At 37.3% G+C, this 26368-nt stretch overlaps 1 protein-coding gene across 1 annotated transcript in view; it reads left to right on the forward strand.

Annotated features, from left to right (window-relative positions):
* Nucleotides 1–18169, forward strand: part of YAF2 (YY1 associated factor 2) — a 31730-nt gene extending 13561 nt beyond the window's left edge. Inside the window, exons 3-4 of the mRNA XM_064655890.1 lie at nucleotides 7280–7429; nucleotides 8985–18169. Of these exons, the coding sequence (XP_064511960.1) occupies nucleotides 7280–7429; nucleotides 8985–9222 (388 nt within the window). The 3' untranslated portion in view covers nucleotides 9223–18169. The remainder of the gene's footprint in view (nucleotides 1–7279; nucleotides 7430–8984) is intronic.
* The last annotated feature ends 8199 nt before the right edge of the window (nucleotides 18170–26368 follow it).

Consider the following 26368-nt stretch of genomic DNA (forward strand, 5'->3'; position numbering starts at 1 on the left):
GAAATAGATGCCATAAGAATTGCTGAAAACATTCATACCTAGATGATGGTGTTCTCTGATGTGTTACAGGAGTAGTCATTTCTTAGAAAATCTTCTACCTAAAACCACTTTTTCACATCCTTCACTTTGTTTAAAAAGCTGTTTACTATAATATCACACATCTTTGTATTTGACTCCCTGTGCTAATCTGTTTGCTTTGGAGATTAGGAACTACCTTTTATTTTTAAATTAATTTCTCTAGTTACTCTGTTGAGATATATTTGAGAATGTGGACTGTAGTAGTTGGAGGAATGAGGACATGGTGAAGGAGATTTGAGTAGAGACTAGCTAGAATATGATAATAAAGTAAAAGGTATGCAAAGATAAGCTTTTCTTGAGATTTCACTAATGACTGTGAACAAGAAAAATGAAGATTAGAGTATTGCTGTGGATATCAGATTTCTATTAGCTTCTTGAGACATTAATATTTAGGATAGATGTGAGTAGAAAATGATCTTCAAATAAATTATAAGATATTTAAAGCCTGTACATTTGTGCTGCAAAATGATCCAGTCTAGTAATGAGAGAACAGAGTAGGATTTGAATGATTCAGCTTTGTTCTCAACAAGATTTTTATGCACTTAACTGTATTCTGTTTAGACTTTTAAAAGACACGTATGAAACAAACATCAGCAAGACAGGATTTTTATTAGGATTTGGAATGTTAACAAGGCATTTCTGAAATCATCACTAGATGAGGGAATAACAAAGGAAGTGGAGGCTGGTGGAGGAGGAATACTAGTATATGACTGAAATTAGAATTCCATTTAAAAAAAAATATTGAGTACCTTAACTGAGTCATCTCAGTCAGAAACACACAGAAGCCACACAGTAGCAGATGGAAAGGAGATAGGCAAGTCTGCAGGGCATGAGAGAGAGCGGGATTCTCTCTCTTCTGTTTATAGAATAGAAGATATTACAGGGATCTCTTCTATTTACAGAAGGTTGCTTTTGAAGCAGTTGTCCCTCATAAGTAGTAAACGAAGACAGATGTGGGATTCAGGAAAACTTGAGTGGTTATTTAAAGGAGCTGACTGACTTTCTCTGAAGCCTAGTGAATAGTTGTAGGTAGTTTTTCCTACAGGCTGACTGACCTTGTTATGCTTTGCACAAAGATACTTATTCGGGAATGCCTGAATTTGATTTTAGAGTTTCTACTATGTTATTAAGAACTGTGACAAATGTTCTGGGTTTAATCCATAATGTATCAGCATACCCTGTGTTTATAATTCAGCTTTTGGAATAAACTGCAAGGCTTTCCCAAGGAGATACTGTAAAAAAACCTCTATGTGGAATCTGTAAAGGCAATCGCATTTCTTTTTTGTACTGATTCTATTCTTTAGCAGTAAGCTTCACAAGTTTGACCAAACATCACATACATAAATAGATTATTTACTGCTTATAAGACCTTTTGGCGATAGCAATTTTGATAATTCTTGTAAAACCCTGGACAGTAAAATCCAGGGGGCTAATTGACTAAACTACTGTTTCCAAAGAATAAGTTCTGCCATGCAATGCTGGTAGGATAGAACATATTGCAGAAGTGTGAAAGAAGTTGATGTTCAAACACATGATGAACTCGTTACCTAAGTCCTGTGCAGTGAGGGCCTTAAAGCAACAAGAAGTAGAGTAGAAGATTTGGGAACTTGAATTAACTTGGAAGCTTTTATTCTGTTCACCTGAATTGCCTGGAAGGAAATTCTTTGTATTTAAAGAATACTGTGAATTTTTCATTTCTGAGGAGCTGGTGGAAGAGCTCGCCAAGCCACTCTCCATCATCTACCAACAGTCCTGGCTCACTGGGGAGGTCTCAGATGATTGGAAGTTGGCAAATGTCACGCTAATCCATAAAAAGGGCCGGAAGGAGGACCTGGGAAACTACAGGCCTGTCAGCCTGACCTCAGTGCCTGGCAAAGTTACAGAGCAGATCATCCTGAGTGCAATCACACAGCACCTACAGGATGGACAAGGGATCAGACCCAGCCAGCACAGGTTTAGGAGGGGCAGGTCCTGTCTGACCAACCTGATCTCCTTTTATGATCGGGTGACCCGCCTGGTGTATGAGGGGAAGGCTGTGGATGTGGTCTATCTGGACTTCAGCAAAGCCTTTGACACCATCTCCCACAGCATACTCCTGAAAAAGCTGGCAGCCCATGGCTTGGACAGGGGCACTCTGTGCTGGGCTAAGAACTGGCTGGAGGGCCGGGCCCAGAGAGTGGTGGTGAACGGTGCTGCATCCAGTTGGCGGCCGGTCACTGGTGGTGTCCCCCAGGGATCAGTGTTGGGCAAATTCTATTTCAGATCTTTACTGATGATTTAGATGAGGGGATTGAGTCCATCATCAGCAAATATGCAGATGACACCAAGCTGGGGGGGAGTGTCGATCAGCTGGAAGACAGGAGGGCTCTGCAGAGGGACCTGGACAGGCCGGAGAGTTGGGCTGATTCCAATGGGATGAGGTTCAACAAGGCCAAGTTCTGGGTCCTGCACTTTGGCCACAACAACCCCATGCAGTGCTACAGGCTGGGGACAGAGTGGCTGGAGAGCAGCCAGACAGAAAGGGACCTGGGAGTTTGGATTGACAGGAACCTGAACATGAGCCAGCAGTGTGCCCAGGTGGCCAAGAAGGCCAATGGCATCCTGGCCTGGATCAGGAAGAGTGTGGCCAGCAGGACCAGGGAAGTGATTCTTCCCCTGTACTCAACACTGGTGAGGCCACACCTGGAGTACTGTGTTCTGTTCCTTCCTCAGCTCAGGAAGGATATTGAGGTGCTGGAGCAGGTCCAGAGAAGAGCAACAAGGCTGGTGAAGGGACTCGATCACAAGTCCTATGAGGAAAAGCTGAGGGAGCTGGGGCTGTTCAGCCTGGAGAAGAGGAGGCTCAGGGGAGACCTCATCACTCTCTACAACTACTTGAAAGGAGGTTGTAGCCGGGTGAGGGTTGGTCTCTTTTCCCAGGCAACTATCAGCAAGACAAGAGTGCACGGTCTTAAGCTGTGCCAGGGGAAGTTTAGGTTGGATATTAGGAAGAAATTCTTTACAGAGAGGGTAATCAGGCATTGGAATGGGCTGCCCAGGGAGGTGGTGGATTCTCCGTCCCTGGAGGTTTTTAAGATGAGACTGGATGTGGCACTTAGTGCCATGGTCTAGCAACCATGGTGGTAGTGGACCAAGGGTTGGGCTTGATGATCTCGAAGGTCCCTTCCAACCCAGCTGATTCTATGATTCTATTGTACATAGGTATTTTTTTATTTCCATTCTCAAAATGGACCTGCATTCTTGTAATGAAACCAAGTTATTCACTTTATCAAATTAGTCAAAGTTCTATTAACATAGATTATTGGTGAGTACCAAATGTGGGAAATTAAGGAGGCGTGTACTTCTGTGAGATGTTCAAAATGACTTATGAGAAGGTATTGTGTTGAGCTGTGCAACATGGAATGACTCAGGCCAAAAATTCCAGGTATTGTTTGTTCTAGTGCATGAGTATTTTTCATCTTTAGGCATGTAAGTTGCTGTATTACAAAGATTTTTTTTTTAAGAATGCCAGCAATGAAAAGTAGTCCATGCTTTGCAGTATTAAATATTTGTTTCATTTGAGAGCATCAGCACTGAATGAGTTTCTGCACGCAAAACCTAAAGTAAAGACAGGTTGCTGCAGTCTCTGTAAGTATACCTTGTAAACCAGCAGCTAGATCAAATCCTGCAGCAAGACTTGAGCTAAAATGGTGACATCCTTATCATTTAGCATTTATGGGAATTGTAGAGAAGATAAAACACTTTATCCTTGTATGTTTGTGTTAATGTCTGTCGGCTTTTTAAAAAAGAAAAATGTTAGTTTTCCTAATTTTTTTAAGGAGACTATGAAGTATGTGCATATTTGTGTGCAGCACCTTGAAAACAACATTGGAATTAGAGAATTAATAAAACGGGATGAGGTTGGAATAGAAGTGTAGGTAGAAGTATGGCTGATGTTAACTAAGAAGAAAGATAACACTGTCTGAAAAGGAAAACTAGGTGGTAGAGGAGAGGTGTAATATTTGGAGCTGGAATGTTCTACAGTGCTTAAACCTCTGTTGGAAAGAACTGATAGCTCTTATCTTCTGTAATAGTGTATGCCTTTCTTTATTAGGGTTCCCCTTCAAATTAGTGAAGTGGCATTACTAGGTAAGAATACAAAGCTTTTAGGGGCTGGCTAAATTATATGTATTGTTTTTATGAACATTTCTGCTTGTAGTTCTGAACTGTTCAGTTGAGGTGGTCCAGTATTGGCCCAGTGGTCAGAGGCAACAGTGCTTGTAATTTCAATGCAGAAGATTATAGAACTTCTTTCTAAACACCAGAGAACTCAGGTACTCTTAAATGTGCTTAAAAAGCAAATTACCATAAGTATATTGATGAAATAAAAGGTAGTATTAACACTGTCTGTATATACTTAATCTGTAGCAGCCTATTGCAAGGAGTCTTCAACTGGTTTTGAAAACCAATAATTTAAAATGTATTTTGACAAATCATCAAAATCAATTTCCTATTACAGGATAGTTTCTCTTACTTTTATCTTCTCTGAGAAAGCCTTTTCTCTATGAATTCCTTCATGCTTGAATGACATGATTCAGCTACTGCTAAGTCAGGAACAATTCTATCAGGTTAAAGCTTCATGAGTGATAAAGATATTTCCTAACTCCTGCATGGCTTGCAAAGTGCTTGGCTGCAATTTAGTAGCCCCTTTTGAGTACCTAAAGAAAAAAAAAGGAATGCTTGAAAGACATTCCTAATGTTGAGAGATATGAATTACTTTTTTTCTCATTTTTTAATATAAAACACTGAATGCATTATTTAATAAATCTGGAAGTGACAAATCACATAATAAAATTTAGAACATCGATATAACTAATAGACAGCTATAGAAATAATTGACAACCAAAAGCTGGCTGTTTCAATGGAAGGAATAAAATAACTGAGTAGTATCCATTGTTACAGCAAAACCACATAGAACCTCTTGATTAATTTTTAATGCATCTTCCAAAGCATGATTTCTCTGTGCCTTTTTTGTCTTAACTGACTTCTGTACCTTGTTGCAAAGATTTTCTTTTTCAGTCTCACTAATTTTATGGTATTAAGAAAAGAAGTTCTAAACATAGGACTTAGAACTAAGCTTAGTTTCCCAGGTGTACTCTAATATAAATTATCTAGTTTGCCCTCAAGAACTGAAATTGTTACAAATTGACAACTTCTAAAATTATTTGGCTAGGACTTTTTTTCCCCCTCTATTTAACAAGTTTTCATAATCATGGTGTTGTCCACAGTTCTGGGAAACAATTCATTCTATGTCCAGAAGTTCACTACTGTCTTAATTCATAAGTAACATGTCAGATTATTCTCTCAGGTCACTGTAGTAATAATGGGATTGTCACTTGACTGTCATGAGAAACTGTATCCCTATCTCCTGGAACAATCTTCAATTCAAGACAGATCATCAGTTTTGTTTATGTATGACAAATATTTTCCACCTGAAGTGATAAGCTCACGCATCAGTTACACCTTGGTGGTTCTTGCTCTGTTATGAACTGCTATGACAAAAGGTCAAAACAATTCTGAGACAGGTTTTCTTAAAAATGTCCTGTTACTCTGTTAACCTACACATTTGTAGTCCATCGAGTTGTTTCAGTGGTTATGGACTCAGTACAATGTGTGCTTTGCAAGGTCCTAGTGCTCTCCTGAAGAGCCTGTAGTCATATAGTTGCCAATTAATATACCTAGTTGCCAGTTGTGATTGTTCCTGTTCTTTGTCTCTCAATGAGTCAGTGTTGGCTTAGTTCAAGAGTATAAAAATGGTACTCTAGTTTTTACTTCAAAGTTCTATTGTGTTGACAATTTTAATAGTCTTTGCTTTAATTTATTTTAATTCATTAAGAACTTGCTGTGAAGGCTCACAAAATCTCAGCTAATTTATATTAACTGCCTTTCCCACACTCCACGGATTCTTGTAATTTGACTTTCAGTCTGTAATATGAACTGTTGCAATCATTACTGAAAATATAACTTGTTAATGGGAGCTGTGTTGATTTCCTCCTTTTGTTATTTTTCTCATCTCTTCACCTAAGCAAGAAGTGCCAGTAGCGTGATGCTGTGGGTTGGGATAAATAAATATGTGTATAAGCTGATAACTTCTTTTGCTTTAATAACTGGTTTGTATTCTCAGAGTGTCACAGTGCGTATAACCTGCAAAATTGCAAAACCCAACATCACAACCCAACTAACAAAATTCAAGAGCTTGGCAGGGTAAACATTCTTTTGGAGAAGAAATTTATGTCTTCAGAGTATTAGGACCTTCTTTTTTATATGTCATGACTTGAAATTTCTTAATTCCAAAATTAGAGAATAGATAAATACATTTGCATTGGAAAGAGGAAAACGTTTCCTTTCAAACTAGAATAATTATATTACAATACAAAACAGAATAAAAATTAAGCCATTTCAAAATAATATTTTGGAAAACGTAAAAATAATAAACTGCTGAAATTCTTTTGCCTGCTTTACTCTTCCCACAGTCAATTTGGATGAAAACTTGGAAATGAAACCTGCACTGTGTGTACTGGTGGAATGTGGATGTATGTTTCCGTTGCCAGCTCTCAAACTATGTCTTCTGACAGTTATATCCTACTAATATTAGTGCAGTATATTTTTTTTCCAGTGAACGTGATAAAAATGATACACAACAGGATTTATTATTGCCTTCAATGAATTTGTTTGAGCTGAAAACACTTAAGTTTTATTGTATAAGGCCAACAGTGGTTTTAGCTCTTAAAGGTCAGCTTTTTCCTTTTTGGGATACAGATTGTCTATGTCTGTATTGGAGTACACTCAAAACAGACCCCTTCAGCATTTTAGGGGGCTGGGAGTGGGTGGTAAAGTGTTGTCTTTGGGAGCTTTATCTTTTGGAGTTCGCTCTATGAGGTCTCTGTCTGGATATGACAACTGGGAGAAGAGGGCAAATCACAAAATATTGTCTCTAAATCCTGTAGAATAAAAAAAAAATCTGCTGATAATGCAAGTAAGTGAAACAAAAGGCTGTAATACGTTTAAATTTAATATGCTATCTTAATGAAGTATTAGCAGCAAGATATGTTTTAACAATATTTCTTTTTATAGTAATTGTTAATGTTAGTTACTGAACAGTAGACAATTTGAGACTTGTGAAGTCAAAGCATTATGTGTGTCTATATATGTGTGCACACAGGAAACCTCGACCTGTCTCACAGCTGGTTGCACAGCAGGTTCCTCAGCAATTTGTGCCCCCTACACAATCAAAGAAAGAGAAAAAAGACAAAGTAGAAAAGGAAAAAAGTGAAAAGGAAACAAGCAAAAAGAACAGTCATAAGAAAACCAGGTAAAAAAATCTAGAAACTTTTGCAGTATTGGTAAAATGTAATTTGCAAACAAAAATAAGAGGTGTTCTTTGATTGTACTGCTTTTTAAGTGCTGTGGCAAACAATAAGGTTAAATATTGGTCTGTGAAGTTTCATTGGTTTAGGATGTCTATAAAATGCAAAGACCTACAGTATGTAATTGTGGTCAGAAGATGGAGATCAGTTGAATAGTGAAAGAAAGACTTTTTAAGAGTTATTAAGGTATTCTTTTAAGGGTTACAAAGTATTTCTCACACCATACAAAACTATTGATAGGCAAATTGATGATCTTAATCTCTGGAAAGGAGAGAGGATGGGAGTGACTAGTTTTCATATAGAATAGGGGGGGGGAGAGAGAGAACCAGTACCAGACTGCAGATGAGTGGGAAAGTAACTTGGTTATTGATAGCCTTGCAGAACCCTTTAGCTTTGAAGGGCTGAACTAGGGTATAAATTAATGTGACAGAATAAGGCATGTATATTATCTAGTGTTAAAAATCTCTGCTGCATCTGGGATGCTGAAGGAAACCTTGGACTCTTAGAACTGAAAACATGAATTATTACAGTCCAGATAAGCTGTTGTAAAAGCCTTGATCTTGCTGTAAGACCAGGTGGAAGGAAGGTTCAAACTGCTAAACAAAAGCAGCAGGTTTAACCCCTAATTCATCACAAACTGAGCATAAAGTTATTGTGGCAATAGTGCTGTGCCAAAAATCTGAGAAGCTGAGAAGTATATAAGACAGAAATATCCATTGGGATTAGTTATGCAGAGAAGTAGCAGATGCTTTTCCTATGCCTGATCATTAGGGTCAGAACTAGGTAGAGACTGAGAGTCAAGAGAGAGCAGTCATTTAGAAAGTCATGTTTAGGATTAAGGACACTGAGATGTTAGGAAATCAAACAATTGAAAGATTAGATGAAGATACCCTATCAACACTGTGTGTAATACTCATCTCTGTGCATAATTTAAATCACAGTGTATGCCAGAAATACCAGAGTTATACTGTGAACACAAAGTCCAGTTCAAATAGTATAGTGGTGGTCCTAGTGAGGCTTTCAAATGAGGTAACACCTGCTGCAAGTTAACACTATCTGTGCTGTTGAAAAGACAGATACCAACATCTTTTGTTATTGAACATAATTTTCTACATAGAATTGTTGCTTCAGGCTGCTGCAGTGATAGAGGTTTCACTGGATCAAATTTGTAACTTCCTATAGTCACAATAAAGATTTGATCTTTAGAAGTAAAAACCTTCACATGTGCAATACATCCATATTGCTGCACAGCGACATTATTCATAATGTCAACTTCTAAATGATTTTAGGTAGTAATGTGTTATATTCAACTCTTTCAACGTAAAACATACTAGGAAACACTCCAGTGTTAACACTTGTGGTACATTGTTTTCCTGTGTATTGGATGTTGCACAAAGCAGTCTTATATGTGTTTGCTCTCCAGAGCTCCTAAAAAGTAGGAGGGAGACAAGATAATAAGGTGGTGTGTGTGCTTTTAATGTGATTATTTGCTTTGTTTAGGCCAAGGTTGAAAAATGTGGATCGAAGTAGCGCTCAGCATTTGGAAGTTACCGTTGGAGATCTGACAGTCATAATTACAGACTTTAAGGAGAAAACTAAGTCACCACCTGCTTCCAGTGCTGCTTCTGCAGATCAACACAGTCAGAGTGGTTCTAGCTCTGACAACACAGAGAGGGGAATGTCCAGGTCATCTTCACCCCGAGGAGAAGCATCATCACTGAATGGGGAATCTCATTAAAGTTTATTTCCTCCAGTTTTAGTCTCTTCAAAACATACAAATACATAACTTCTGTCACCTGTTACCACATTTTCATGACAGGTTATTCATACATAATTGGTATATTGACTGGAACATAATTTATGCAGCTAAAAAAAAAAGAAAGAAGTGCAGTGGTAGAAACAATAAGAACATGAAGCTGAATGAGGGGAGGTTTAGGTTAGATGTCAGGAAAAGGTTTATCACCCAAAGTGTGCACTGAAACTGGCTCCCCAGAGAAATGGTCACTGCACCAAGCCTGTCTGAGTTCAAGAAGCATTTGGACAATGCTCTCAGGCACATGGTGTGATTCTTGGGGTATCCTGTGCAGGGCCGGAGTTGGACTCGATGATCCTTGTGGATCCCTTCCAACTCAGTATAGTCTATCATTCTATAATAATTTAAATGCAATCTACAAGTGCTTACAAAGCATGTTCATACCAACTTTTTAATCTTCATGTGTAAGGGTGCCATGAAAATGTGGTTTGAATGTTCATTATGCAGTGTTATTGGTATGTCCATTTTCACTTTTAGTTTAGTGAATTCTAACACAACTCTTGGAGTCTCCTCTATTGGCATGTACTGAATTTAAATTTTTATAACATAGTTCAAGCTGCCTAAATATGTATTATTTGGGAATTGTGAAACATAGTTATATGTATGCAAGTCAAAGATCAACTTAATCAACTATTGCTGCAACAGAATTTTCATAATAATTATCTTCTTAAAAGCACCTGCTGGTACTTGGTGTGGTTAAATAGGAAAAATGTTATTAAAGAAAACATTTGTATGGATTTTTGCCAATGTTTGACACATTTTACTAGATTACTGTTACTGAATTATGTTGATGGTTTTACCAATATTTTTTGGCACTTAAAACACTTATTGTAATGTTTACAAGCAAAATAGAAAACACGTTCTAAGCATTGATTAGTCAGCCTTGCAATTCAGGTGAAGTACTGCACTGTCGCTGTACACTGGTATTCTGTGTTGTGTAACAAATACTGAACTACAGATGATGATGCATTTGGCAAAAACTAACATTTGGAAATATGGAAGTTTGGAAAAGCTTTAAAAATAACAGAACTGCAGTTCTCATTTCTGCTTAGTGCTGTTTCCTTTCCCCAAATTTTTCTAGTGTCACTTAGTTACTTATTTCATTACAGGAATATCAGATGTTGCACAAGAATAAGAAAATAACAATACTATTATTTTTTGTTCCTGAATCAATTTCTTTAATATTGATTTGGCCTATTAGAATGTATTATGTCATAAATCATATGGAAAAAAGCTCAGTATCCATCCTGCTTTATGGCATAAACTGTCAACATTTACGCACTTAGCAATATGCTGATACAGAGCGGAATTATTTACAGTCCCTTCTGGTATTATGTAAAGTTACCAATAAAATATTTTTGTGAATACAGATTTTGCATTTTTGTTTACAACCAATAAGTGTTTTGATACATACATACAATTCATGTATAGATTTTAAATTATAGATTCTGGTTCAGTACAAAAGTCCATTTAGCTCCTTTTAGGGAGATAGTGCACTTACATTCCTATAAGCCTTTTCTTTTTCATTCAAAGTAACTATATTTTAAAGCCCATGTAAAAGTCGGATGGACCTTCTTGGTAGTGAATCCAACCCCAAATTATTACCAACGTATGATATGTCTTCTTAAAAGCTTAAAACAATGGATTTTTGTAGCCCCTGACAATTGTGATGTTTGATGGTTTCTTGTAGTAATGTATTTTTCTGTTTTTAATGCAGTACTTCTTCAGGCACAATGGTACTGTTCTATTTTGTAAGATGCTAGTTGTGAAATACAGTTAGTTGCATAAAATGAGAGTCTGATGTGATATCTGAGAACATACATACCTCATTCCTTGGTGTTGCTGTTTAAACTTTTTAGACATCAAATGTTAATTATAGGCTATTTCAGATGGATAACTACTGACCTGTTTATTATGTATTCTGCTTTATCTTACTAAATAGGATGTCTGCTCATTGCTGTTACCTGGCCAACTCTTAGTATCTGTAAAACAATGCTTTTTAAGGTTCTTAAATGTTTTTTGGGCTGGGCTGGTGTTCAGAATAACTTACACTAGTTTTTAAAAGAGAAATACATGCTTCTCAACTTTATTTTTTTATTTTTAGGTGGGACTATATTGATGTAATGGATTACAAAAGAGCTGAAACTCTTTAAAGTAAGCAGTGTTAGGATAGCAGATCTCATTGGAAGAAGTTTTATGAAATGTGTTTCTAATTTAAAATGTAATGAGTGCTATCACATTTCAGAATTCCTTGTGAACAAATAATAATCTATTACCAGGAATTCAGTAAACGGGAAGTGTATTTTCATTTAAGTTTATGTGAACACACCACCCAGCACTGCCCACAAGAGGACTCTATCTTGAGAAATAAGTAGCCATTTAGTTTGGAAGGAAGGAAGGATAGAGTTGATTGTACTACGTCTCTAAAATGTGGTACAAGTATGGTTGTAATCAAAAAGAATGCAGAAAGATCTCACTTCTTTATGGAACAAGACATTGAAAAACAATTTCTAACTACAGATACGACACAAGTCAGCTAGGATCTAAAAAGCTGGTGGTTTTAACTGAACTATTAAGTTGCTAGCATTTCATTGAAATTATGCTTGTTTTAGCATTAAGCAAAGTTAAGATAATTTTTGCCTGTTGGTGATAAAAGGAATATGACAATACTGACAGCAGAGTAGAAAAATTTGAAGTAAAATATGGCGTATGACTCTGTTCATAGTGTTATAATTTAAATGAACTTCACTTTCATAATTTTTAAATAATTTTGACGTGTAGTAATCCTAAGTCCTTTTTCTAACTGTAAATATATTTAAAAGCATCTTTACTCCATTTATAAAAAGTGAAAATTTAATGTTGTAATGTGTTTTGATTAGCTATTTTTCTCTGTGATTGCTCTCTGCATAAGAACTGTTATTTGTTAAATCTATATATGCACCAGTCTTCAACAGCCATAAATCCTGGATTGTTCATGAAATGGTGGCCCAACAAAGACAAGTGTGATAGTGTTCCATGTAAATGAGTTCCTTTATGTGTTGATTGATTGTCTGGTTTCAGAAAGGAAAAGGGGGGGGAAATGGGGGAAAATGGAGTATAAATAGTTCATTGATAAAGTGTACAGTAATTCAGTCTCTTATCTTCCTAACTTTGCCATTAATATAATTATATTAATTATAAGGAAAAGAACAAATATAGTTGAGACTGATTTTTTTTTTCATGAATTTAAGTCTACATATTTGAGATAAACAAAAGTTCTACTCAGTAGCAGGTTAAATTATACCATATAAATCTTGATTCCAACAGAGATGATAGTAATAAATAAATTACATTTAAAAATTTAAAATTCTTGATATTAATAGTCTTGATATTAATACAATGACTGATGTTTTAACCTATTATATGTTTTATCTAGATATTTGATGTTCTGGAGCATAGATTGTAAAATCTCAAAAAGGGTTTGATTTTATAATTTGTGCACTTTACTTTTTTTTTAATATTATGAATAGCACATTTTCAAGTAGCCATGTGAGAGAGAGTACTTTCTAGAATTTGTTTCTACCAGTTCACTATAGTGTTTAGGCAGGTCTTCTAAACTTCACATCTTGCATCTTAGATTCTTTACTTTTTCCTGTCTCAAAAGCCTGACAGTTTCCCACATTATGCTGATTGATTTTACTTTGTTATACAGGATGGATTTGTTATGGAACTGTCTATTGTGTATTTTTTATGTACATCAGGGTTCTTTAACTGTATCTGTTTGTTTTCTTTCTGTCACATGCCTTTATTTGATTCTTCTCCCTACTAGGGAGTCTACAAACATCTGAAACTGTATGGAAATAGAAAGGCATCTAAATTTAATTTCTCCGAAGGCAACAGCAAGTGCTATACTTGTAGTAAATATGGCCTGTGTTTACTCAGGAATAAGATAGGTAAGATAAAAGTTAGTGCTGGTTTTGGCTAGTGGACCAGTCAGTCAAATATGGCATTTTGCAAATGCGTACTTCTATCTTAATGTTAAGATTTGGGTGTGCTGGAAATACAGTTTGAGATTTGAAAGGTTTTACTAACCTCGAATTGTGCCCCAACTTATGCCAAAGCAGTCTAAGTTTGAAAGGTTGTAACTTCACAAGCTAGCAAAAACTGTATGGTAAAATCAGTCAAACTGAGGAAGCTCAGATGGATTTCTTTTGGGCTGTCAAAGTTTTAACAAGATGAGAAACTGTTAAAAAAGACTTAAAAGATTTGTCTCAGACAACAATCTTAGACTGAGCTTAGTTTGACATCTAAAGAACCCATATTTTAACAGGAATTAACAGGATTTAACCACTAAATTAAACTTGAAAAAGTACTTCACAAGTTAATTAGAAGTCAGTGCTTTATAGAAATTATTCTAACTTCCTGTCTGGAATGGAGTAAATGATGCAACAGCAATGGATAGGTGCACACTTGCTAGAAAATGCTATTATCCAACAGCAAGTGATGTTTACATGACTTCCCCAAGAATTTTTCTGTGGATGAGGCCTAAACTGTATCATTGGATTCAAACAGTGAAAGAAAATGCAGCAAACAAATAAATTAGTTTCAGATCCTGTAGACTTAATGATACAGGAGCTGTTTACACCCTTTATTTAACTGTGTTGGTGAAAATTTATTAAAACAAACCACCACTGTATATTATGCAATCACTCAGATGTATTTGGTCCTGATCTTGCCCCTTTTATTGTGGAGACAGATAAAAGTTATCAGAATGAACTTGCTCTGTCTACTGACACAGGAGATTTTAGGAGCAGTTTAATGGGCACAGGAAGTTTTAAGTGTACTTTTAAGGAGTTAAACATGGAAGATGAAGAGCAAAAGCATATTCCATAGCTCCTAGTTAATATTACTAAGAATGATCATAAGAGATTGCTGTCCCATTTTGGGTTTTGTAAAAGATGAAATGGTGATATTATCTAATCACTCCTTGTCTCATATGTCTAGAAGGAAAATTACCACCAGAAAAATGTTGTTCAGTAACAATAGTTAAAAAAATAGTTCCAAAATGTTAATTATTTTGTAGAAATTGTGGCATATCTTGGCAGAGGGAAGAATATTTGAGCAAGAAACCCTTCGGGACTACATTTTCAGGACCTAGGCCACCTGGAAAAGTGTAGTAGTTAATTACACTGTTCTCTGTTGTTTAACAAAGTCATGCATTAACTCCAGCTGGCAGATAAGTACCACACAGCCATTTGCTTACTCTCCTCTGGTGCAAGGGGGGAGAGAATTGGAAGAGTAAAAGTGCAAAAACTCACGAGTTGAGATAAAGACAGTTTAACAGGTAAAATAGAAGCTGCAAACACAAGCAGAACAAAAGTAATTCATTCACCACTTCCCATGGGCAGGCAGGTGTTCAACCATCCCCAGGAAAGCAGGGCTCTGTCACACATGACGGTGATGGGGGAAGACAAATGCCATCACTCTGAATGTCACCTGCTTCCTTCTTCTATCCCCAGCTTTATATGTTGAGCATGACACCATATGGTCTGGGATCCCTGTGGTCACTTGGTGTCAGCCATCCTGGCTGTGTCCCCTCCCAACTCCGTGTGCACCCCCAGTCTTCTCACTGGTGCATTGGTATGAGAAGCAGAAAAGGCCTTGACTCTGTGTAAGCTCTGCTGAGCAATAGCCAAAGCATCACTGTGTTATCAACACTGTTTCCAGCACAAATCCAAAACACAGCCCCATACCAGCTACTGTGATGAAAATTAACTGTATCCCAGCCAAAACCAGCACATCTGTGTATAAATATTGATCTTGGTCAAAGCAAAGTGAACATGCCCCCTTTAACTTTTAAGATTTTAAGAAATGTGGCTGTAGACCAATGTAACACTAATTTACATCAGAGTTGCTGAGGAGACGGCTGAGAAGAGACTATTAATGTAGTTTTTGATAACCTCCTACCCTTGCACACCCAATTTTCCTCTTCTGTATGAAGAAGCAAAAGTATGCAGAAGAAGGAAATAAATGTAACCTGGGCTAATGAAATGTGGCTCTTTACCTCCTTCCCAGTCTCACTGGGTTCTACAAAATACAAATTGAATTTGGTTCAAGATATTCCCAGGTATTTGTTGCTAAAAAAAGATGCAGTTGTTCAATCACTTTGCATCTGTTAGTTAAGACAGGTGAGTGAATACCCGCTTTGGGAACACAGATCTAATTTGCTGTTTATATGCATCTAATCTATACTTGCCATCCATGAATAATCTATTTCAAACTGATCCTTCTTTGCACAGAATAAATAAAAATGCTTCAATGTCAAGCCCAGTTCCTGATGGCACAGATCTCAGAAAGAAAATCTGCTATCTGACTGATCATCTCTTACTGTAACAGCCTTCAGCTATGAATTAATCTAGGCAAGGGAAATCTCAGGTTATGTGTATTTATTATCACCACTTCCAGCTCTGAAGGAAACACATTCTGATTCCTTCCTCTCCTTTTTTATTTTTCTTTTAAGTACATCTGTAGCATACGTGGATGCAGTGAGTTTGAAATAATTTACTATGCCTGCTTTTGTAAGTGGGGAATTTGATGGCTGTTCAATGGCTCTTCAATTATATTCTGGTTTCTGTAAGACTGAGAATGGTATGTGAAGCTTAGAGGTCATTATCAATTTTGTCGCCACTGTCTTTGTTTCTATATAATTGACTTACTGAACAGATTCTTGCTGAGCAAACTTAGTTACACTGATCCTGTCCCATTCGAGCACTCTGGCTGAGGTAGCTGGCGTTCTGGGATGCCAATTATCTGCATTTCTGCAAATGATCTGATTCTGTGCTGGGAGGCTTCCAAGCATGGAAAAATAAGCAAAATGCTTTCCAACTGATGCAGGCATAATGTTGCCAAGTAACTTGCAGTACCTGGAGGCTTTTTGAAAGGTCTAAGAAAACGCTCCCAGTCCCTGCTAGAGAAGGTCTGAGGAGCATGCACGGATACTGTGCGCTTTCTCAGCTTTCCTACAGAAATTCCAACCAACCAGCTTCTGTTTCTAAAATGTCAAAGACCTTCAAAAACCCTCAGTCCAACACAGAGGATAAGGAGGGGGGAGGAAGAACAAAGAAAATGTATTTTCAGAATAATCCCTGGAAGAGCCATATATAATGGCTTCTTCATCTATTAGTATTCGTTTTTCTGTGTATTGTATTAGAAGTAGGCAGCATTACACACTTTTAGAGGTGTGTCTTGCTTTATAATTCTTGATACCTGTTGGTTCAGTGACTTTCGGTCTAAAGATAGATGTAGGGGTTTGTGAATTGAATAGTAAATACTATGAACATTTCACTCTTGGATGCAGGTAATTTATTGAAAGAGCAGAAGTTTTGATTAAAGAGCTAGTCAGGAACAAAATAAATTCCTCTTGTACAATTAGCCAATATACAATTTTAAAGGTCTAATTCCTGGACTACTAGAAAAAAAGAGTAGCTTTGTGTTGCAAGGGTAATAGGAACCCAAACTACAATGGATGTGGCTTCTAAGGAGTTTTGTGACCAGTAGTTCATATGGCTATTTTCAATGATTATTCCACACCTTACTCTGTTAATCTTGCAGCTTGTTAGACCATCCTCACAACCAAATCAAGACTACCAACAGTACTGTCAGATGCTCTTAAAATTTGCTAAGTGCCTTATACAGAGCATCGCTGAGGCAACGGTTCGATTGCAAGGAAGTTTGACAAAAGATTTACTCCTCTGTAAAGGTTATCAGTTGTAACCAAGGTGATGTTCCTGGTTATAATACACTAAAGTCTTACATTTTATTGCTAGTACAAGTATTTAATAAGAAACAGTCCAGAAATTTCAATTTGTAAAACATACATTTTCTGGAGGAGATTTTTTTTCCTCTAGTCAGCTATGATGGTCTACTGGAATATCACAGAAATGAATAAAACTTGTGAGAATTTTTGGATGCTTTCACATTTCTCAGTTTCTCAATCAAAGACAATATTACCGTTCTTAGAAGGGGTACATAACTCAGTTTTGTTCATGGAGTTTATGTTAATCCAATGGTAGTTTTTTAAGGATTTTGTTGTTAGAAAAAGGGCTTGTTATTTTGAAAATAAAAATCTTACCTGCCAGGTGTCTTCCCCAAAAGGAGTAAGTGCCTTTTCTGTTCTGACTCTTAGAAGTATTTACTTTGTCAGATTGAATCTGAATGTCCTGGATAAACCAACTATTAAGTACTGAGTGTTACCAATGGCTTGAAATCCTTTCACTGGAATGAGACAGAATGTAAGCCACTTGAATTACTTTGAGACCTGATGTTATCGGAATTTTTATAACTGCTACGAGTAGTATACTTCTAAGAACAATGTAACTTTACAGGAACTTGACAGGAAATAAATATTTATTAAAAGAAGTACATAAATAAATATTTATTAACCAATTTAAGTGAGAGAAAATGTTACACCATGGGGGCAACAGTCTTGCTGTTAGCAGTCCTGACTACTTAGTGGAAAGTAAAACTAAGGCCCTGGACTCTAACTATAAAAAAATGTGTGGTTTTTGGTGAGAGATTGGGACTGACAATCTTATGTCCACCTTCTAATAAAGTAATTCTTCCTACCTAAGTTTTTACCAATTCTCAAGCAGAAAAGAAAGCATGAGCAGATATCAGTAAGAGGCCCTGTGGTTTAATTGGTGCTGCTTCCTATATCTAGAGGATTTTTTTTAATTTTTTTTTAAACTTTGCTCAGGACTGGTACAGCTGAAAGTATATTTTCCCTTCATTCTTAAGCCTAGACTTTGAATGGAGTTTCTCTGAGACACTTTTGTAGTGAAATCGTATTCCCTACAAACATTGAAGACAAAAATAAACATCTCTGTGAACAAAAGATCTTGTGTGGTTGTAATTTTTTTAATATATACAAATGTATTATAAAAAATATAAAGATACTCCAAGAAAAACATAGTATATTGGTCTACACTTAAAAGGTCTCAGTGTAGCAGTCTGAAAGTACAGTTTGCATCACGAGATGCTACAGATTTTCTGTCTGATAAACTATGTTCAATTCCAGTTAAGCATTCCTTTAAATAAAGATGACAATACATTACATTTGGTCAAGTGTGTAGTAACCCATTGGGAGACTGCCTTCAACTGACTTCTTCCTACCTCAGTTAAAAGACATTATTAATTTAAAATGCTGAAAGTGTGGCAGGACAGCTGAGGGAAAACGTCTGGAAAAAAAGAAACAGTAGGAATCTCAGTGCAAAGATAAATTTTTTCTGTATTAAGTGTTAAACAATTAATGATAATGGACTTGTTTAAAAATTAACATTCCTATAGTTATTTCACGTTGATGACATACAGTTGGTTTCAAATGAGCATCAAAAAGTGTTTGATGCCTAGAATAGTGACACATTGAAATGCTTCCCCCAGAAGTAAATACTTCTTGCCTGTGAACAATCTGATAAGACAGTATTTTTTGTGAAAACTACTGTAGGTGCACTATGTTAAAATCTTGAATGGCAGTGCTTAGGGTGTGCTATGATAAATAAAATGGTAAATTAAGTTATTAAATTGTTCAGAACCCATCTCTGAATATGTTATTTGTACTGTCTAGGAGGTGCAAAAAATACAAGTGGGCAATTTGGGGATAAACAGAAGACTTGGGGAATTTGATCTCAAGTTGCCAAGAGGCCTCTACTAATTTATGGCAGAGATAAGGCATTTTGGCTTTTGGCTGTGATGGAAGTTGAGATATTCCTGGAAGTACTCCTTCTGAGGCAAGAAATTATGGAAGTATCTATGCTTGCAAATTAAAGTAACAGCTGAGGTAAGAAACTTTGTATATACAGCTACTCTGTTACTAAAGCCGGCTATAAAACTGTAGTCTATGTGGATTCTTCTAATTTATCTTCAAGCTACACACAGTTCCTGTGTTCAGTTCTCTGAACTGTCATTTGTGTTGCTTTGCAGCATGACACAGAGGTTCTAAAAGGCATTCTTAAATGAAGCTCATTCCCTTGTAAAGATTGTCAGAGTTTCGCATTTGTGTAGCAGGTAAGTACAGTGCTGGCCATGAGTATGGGAATTCATCCCCCCTCCAGGGAGGCAGCATGTGAGGCTGATACCTCCTCAGGTGCAGAATGCTTTTAATGTCACCCTGCCAGTGTTGGGCATAGATCCCCAAGTGCAAGCAGCAAGTGTTAGGAGACTGTTGACATAATTACCAAGTTTGGTACTGCAGAAATACTGCCTAAATTGGCATCGGATACCAGAATGAGGCTATTGTCACTAGTTAAAGGGGTCTAATTTAGTCTTACTCATTAATTTTAAAAGAACAGAAGGGATTCAAAAGAGGAGATCAAGTTCTAAAGCCCTTCTATCACCCTTTTACTAATTTCTTTCCACTGTTGACTATTTAACAAGACTGCTACACAATTATGGGTCTGAAGATCAAAAAAAAAAAATTTCTTAAATTCCACACAAATGTTTTGGCAGCCATGGGAGATCACAGCATTCCCACACAGATATGGGCCTGGTGCTTGGAGATAGCTTAGGACAGCATCCGATTTTATTTTACCCTTTCTTGTCTTGAAAAAAAATAAAATAGTAAAAAAGAAAATTTCTAAAGTTACAGATAAAAGATGGGTAAAGGAAGGCTGAATAATGTGTAAGTGCAACCATGACTCAGCAGCACTTCAAGTTATTTTGGTTATTTCGGGCTCAAAGTTCAGCACAACACAATATTCCAACTACTTGCTGGCTCTGCTGCCACTCATGCAGTGGAATGGGCTGAAAACATGACTCTATTGACACCTTGGATAAATCAGTGTAATGTCTGCACAGCCCAGGGTGTTGCACAGGGCACTGCAAGGCAGGTTGACTGCTTGCCCTGAGTAATTCCATGAACTTCAGGCATGACCAAGGCTGTTAGCCAAGTATAAGGATGCTGGTACCTTAGGCAGTTGTCTGTGATGTGGCTGTTCTATTCAGTTTTAAAAGAAGTAGTCAGTACAAAAGACAATATTAGTGTTTTATCTCTTCATTATAATTCAAGCACTAAATGCATTGAACAACTACCCCATTTGGTTGCTCTGATCTGGTTTGTTTGTTTGTTTTTTTTTTTAATTAGCAACTACAGAACTGAAACAACCCTTAGAGAAAATTATGTGGATAGACAAGCATCAGGACTTTATTTCTCCATTCTTGATGTTGTCTCACATTGGTTTACAGTGTTACACCCTGCTTGAAGAGGACTAGGGAGCAAAAAAGTGTGCAGATGAACAAAATAAAAAGGCAAAATAATTGACAAAGTCAGTCAACTCTTCACCTGGTTTGACTGACTGATCCCTTTCCAAAACACCTCCTTACTGAATGACTGACAGTTGTCTTTTCCATTCGAAATGGGGGCAACTGGCTTCAGTGTATCATCTGGCTTGCACTGCTGAATGGTTTTCAAGAGTCCTGACAACTCTCTTATGCCTCTTTCCTCTTACAAGGACAGCTGTCAATTGTCATGTAAACTTTTTTTTTTCATTTTAGCTGTTTGCTAGATGCAGTTTCACTCTCCTAGACATGCAGGTTTTTGCATTTGGAAATAATAAATACTAAATAAAATAATAAATACATAAAATGCATAAAATTTTTACATCAAATATGAAAAAAAACCCAGTCATTTTCTGTCTGTTGTTTGAGAATTTCATGAGCTAATGCATTCCTTTTAGAGATCTTCAAAAAAGTGACCAGGATGAGCATACTTAGTACAAGTAGCATTAAATTCACTGTGTAGAGTCTGCACTGTTGCTGTGAAATGGGAAAGGTAAAAAACCACAGGATTACTTTCAGATTATTTGATATATTTCATCTTAAAAATTGAGCTTTCAAGGCATAATGCAAAGTTGCTGTTGTGCATGACTACTGCTAGTAAATATTTATTCCATTAGAGGAAAAAAAGTGATTATGTACTGTAGTAATTTAAAGACCCTGATCTGTGTGTCAGAGGACTCAAAAACACTTGATGTTGTAGCAAACAACAGCAGGACACAATAAGGACTTTTAGCTATAGTTGTATATAATCAAATAACAAACAAAAAACAACCCTGCTTGCCTTATTTCTTTAGTACATATTTGCACAAGTAGGTAAGTTTGCTTTGAATCTTTCCAGAAGTACTTTAAACACGAATCATAAAGTCACAGAGTTGTTGGAGTAGCAAGGGACCTTAAAGATCATCCAGGTTAAACCCTCCTGGGGTTTAACTGGAAGGCTGGGACACCTTCCACTAGACCAGGTTGCTCAAAGCCTTATCCAATCTGGCCTTGGACACTTCCAGGGATGGGGCATCCATAGCTTCTTTGGGCAACCTGTTCTGGTGTCTCACCACCTTCATTTTGAATTTTTTCTTCCTTATGTCTAACCTAAATCTACCCTCTTTCTGTTTGAGGCCATTCCCCCTTGTCTTATGACTACATGCCCTTGTAAGAAGTCTTTTCCCAGCTCTCTCGTCGGCCCCTTTAGATACTAGAAGGCTGCAGCTAGGTCTCCCCGAGAGCCTTCTCTTCTCCAGGCTGAACAGCTCCAGCTCTCTCAGTCTGTCTTCATAGGAGAGGTGCTTCAGTCCTCTCATCATCTTCATGGCCTCCTCTGGACTTGCTCCAGCATGTCAATGTCCTTCCTGTGCTGGGGACCCCAAAGCTGGATGCAGTACTCCAAGTGTGGTCTCACGAGAGCACAATAGAAGGGCAGAACCACCTCCCTCGACCTGCTGGCCATGCTGCTTTTGATGCAGCCCAGGACACAACTGAGCTGCATGTTACTGATGTTGAACTTCTCATGAACCACCAGTTAAGAGACAAGAATTTCATGCACAAGTCCAGGTATATGACATCAATGCAATTCCCTCATCTACCAAGACCATAAGTCCATCGCAGAGGGCCACCAAGTTTGTCAGGCATGATTTGCCCTTAGTAAAGCCACGCTGGCTATCACCAATCACCTCATTATAGCCATGCTGGGTATAGTCCTTGGAGAATTTTAATGACTCAAAAAAACAAAAGCCCTACACTGAGAATCCTCTTTGGACTGATGTTCTGGAGCTCCGTATTTAGAAATATTTACAGAAGAAAAGGGCTTGACACACAAATACAGGAAAAGAGATAAAAAGAAAATTCCCTTTGTGCTCCTAGAAAGCATTCATTCTGCTTTTTAATGTAGTAAACCACTAAATACTGTGCAAGCCTACATACATAGATGTTTATTTATTTCTTTATTTAGGGCATGGAATTTGTACTTTTGTAAGAGGAATGATAAAAATATTTTGACTTATGTTTAATAACTTATAATTGTTCACAGAGAATCCATCAAATAAATTTTGAAGTGATGTGTTTCTATTGAAGAAATAATTGATTCATATTAGAAGAAACTAGGAAATTTGCAAAGTATCATACCCCTTCCCAAACTGTTTACAAAGCAGCTTACTTAATTTTGTGTACAAATGTCCTGAGGTGTTTTTCCTATTCCTGTTCTCCTTGGGTATTATTGTGGTTATCAAGAGTAATTGCAAAATATTTTAAGCTCCTACTTAGAGTCTAAATAGGTTAAACACACTACAATGCTGTCCTAGTTAGAACAGCTGGGACCAGTTCATCACTGTATTGGTGTAACCTAAAACTGTGTGTTCTATAGCCTTCCATGCCAAACTGGTATCAATAGACCATTTATACCATCTGCCCAGAGCAGCCTGACTCCTCAGGCTATAAACTGGGTGTTAGGAGGCCTGCGAGATAGGAGGGTGCTCCTGCCCTCACACCCATTGTGGAACTCCCCACCCTGAGGGAAGTACTGGGCATTCCTGCCTGAACTGGAGGATATATAATCTTGGAGTCTTGGGACTTTTTTAACCACTCATGGGATCCAGATTTGACTGCAGACCACCATTCTCAACCAAACTGCAACCACCACTCTCGACTGGACTGCAACCCCACTTTTCAACCAGACTGCAACCACCACCCTCGACCAGACTGCAATCACCACTTTTGACCAGACTGCAACAGCACTCTCACCAACAGGTTTTCCCCTCTCCTTTTACTTTGGACTCAGGGGCCCCAACGAACACCACTCTGTTCATGCCCCAGGGTGCTGGGTTATACGTTTGGGTTTTGTGGGTTAAAACCAATTGTTTGTCTGTATAATCGTACTTATTGTATTATTTTATTAAATTGTTATTCTGACTTATAATCTCTCTTTTGAGTTGTGTTCATTTCCCCTGCTGGTTTACCTTTAAACCAGCACAAGTGCTAAACAATGAGAACTAAACAGGGAAGGAATGGGGGAAGTTAATAATATTTTGCTCATCAATAAAAATTGATTTTGAGAATTTTTATCAATATTTTTATACATTGTGGGCAATTTTATACATTGGGAAATTTGAAGAGTAGATGCAGTAAGAATGGAAGGCAGTGGTACCAAGCTAAGTCTTTTTCTTAAAAAGTAACAGGGAAGAAAAAACCAATGATATCTGGCAGCAACAGAAAAGGGTCATTGTCCCAAGAAGTCCGATGATACCATATGTACAACACATGGCAGCAAAGCAGTTTCTTCTTACTTAGCCAACCTCACAATCTATCATAGCCGAGTGTTGACACTGCAGCTTGTATGAAAGGGCACATGAACATCAAAGAAAGTGTTGCTGCCTTTGAAAAACTCTTAACTGCTCTGCACGAGGCAGCATTGACACAAAGCTGTCAGCAGAAAATCTTATTGCTCTGCCACCTTAACTAATAGTTTAACTTCCTGAAAGAACAAAACCAGGGGGAATGATACAGATGCGTCTGATTAGGACTGGGTTTTTTAATGAAATTGATCTGATTTATATCTTGATCTAATGAATTTTTAGAATGTTGTTTTCCTTTTCTGGCACACAGTAACTGCCCTTCTGACCCTGGAACATGCTTGCAGAAGTATAAGATGCTGATTCTTTTAAAAAATTGATTGTTCTCACTACTTATATAGCACCAGTAGTTTAATAAGTTTGCTGTTTTCTGAGTTTCAACTAATTTCTGAATGTAGTAAATAGAATTGAATTCTAAATATACAAAAGTTACCACAGCTAAGTAACTAAATTCCAGTCAAGAAAGAATTTAAAGATTTAAAATTGTTATTAAAAGGAGAGAATCTTACACCTGATTATACCTCTTCATGTTTTAAGTTACTAAAGATTAACAAATGTTATAGCTTAATATATTACATATTGTTCATTAACTATTCATGGTGAGTAATAAAGATACATAATTATTAATCTTTAAAGAATTTATAGGTGGAATGAGGTAACTGGATACCTGACAGTGTTTTTTTCTCAGTGATACTACCTAGGTACAGCATTTCAGTCACTTTTGCTTATCTTCCTTACTCAGAGGTCTGAGTTTGTAGTTAGAAGCATTTTATCTTTATCACACCAACTGATTAAACGGACAGATTTTGCAGTGTGAAAAAAGACTTGTGTGCATGCAAGTTTAGCTGTTTTTTGCTTCCCAGTAGCATGACAGAGCTTAACACAAGATACTAACTTTCTCTCTGACCTTACCTTAATTATATTTTTAGAGCACCGCAGATACATTCCCACTGATAAATTATTAATGTATTATTGGACAGCATTGAATGAAGAGAATCCTGGAAATTCCTATTTCGGTAATGACATGATTGATAATAACAATTAAAAAATTCTCCCTGTGTTGCCTCTCTTTAGCACTCCTTATTTCTTCTTTTCTCATCCAAGAGTATACTTTCTTCTTCTGAAGCATGAGAGCATTATTACTGCCCATTTGCCACGTTCATTCTTTGTGCCTTTATAAGACCTTTCAGACCTCAGTTTCCCTGGCTGGAACACTCTTCCATGAAAAAGGCAAGTGTAACACCTCAGTAGGGACTAACTGGTCTCTGCTTTTAAGCTTGCTGTCAGTAAATAGTGGGTTGTATCTCTCCACTCTGACACTCTGTGTAACTCATTCCCTGGCATATGGACTTGGTAGTGTATGTAAGGGACTGTGAAGTGGGACAGTGCACAAATTCAGCAGGTAGATATGCAATGAGAACAATGAGCCAGATTTTGAGTGCAAACACAAAATCAGGGAAGCTGAATGGCAAGTTGTGGTAGAAAGCCATGAGGAACACAGAGCAGAGGGGCAGAAAGCCCAGCTAAGACTTTGAGTGGGACTTTCGGAGCTGGTTCTTTCTCTAGTGGAAGCCAGCACATGGATGTCACTGACATAAATTTCCCTTACTTCATTAAACAAACTCTAGAAAGAGTTCTTTTCATAAATACTTCCCCATTTCATCTCTGACTCCCATCTCTACCTCGCCATCTTTGGCGCTGAATTCTCATCATCCCCGTGCCCCCTAGTTCCTTACTTCTCTTGAATTCTACTTCTTTGCTCAGTCCCAACTTCCCTGCTTGTATCTATTAGTAATCATCCTGGTATCTGCACTGCAAACAGAGTTGAGTATCCAGTATTTTCTGAGGGCTACCTTTTCTCCTCATTTCTTCTTTTATTTTGAGAAAGAGGTAATGAATAATTTTGGCAGAACAATTTTGGTGTTGCTTCTCTTCCAACTACCAGAGTTGCCAGCTGGCATTCTTTTTTCTCCCTTCTTTTAAGTACAGCCAAGAGCAGCAGTAAGCTATGGCTGAGGTTTTATGGGCATTCACGTATGACATTCACCCTTAGGCCACACAGTCTATAACAGAACTATTTTTTTATGCTTTATTGTAAATCATGTTGGCATTTTTCTTAAAATTCAGGGTCCTGAATTCATGCAGTTAAATGGGGATATCATCACTTATTTTAAAAAAGGGTGTTTTCAGTCCATAGAGAAAATGTGAGCCAAATGCACTGTGAGGACAAAGAAGGAAGCAGAATTATTCCAAACTTGTATTCTTTTTAAACCTGAAAGCTGAGGGAGCAGCACTGAGTGATGGCTCTAAAATACTTACTTTGGCAATAGTAGTTAGGCTGTAAGGTCTTTGCTCAGTGGTCTGAGCCTGTGAGGGGGGATGCACTACTGTACTGGATTCAGCTGAAACCCAACCAATAT

Source organism: Pseudopipra pipra, chromosome 5, assembly GCF_036250125.1.
Source record: "Pseudopipra pipra isolate bDixPip1 chromosome 5, bDixPip1.hap1, whole genome shotgun sequence".
NCBI lineage: Eukaryota > Metazoa > Chordata > Aves > Passeriformes > Pipridae > Pseudopipra > Pseudopipra pipra.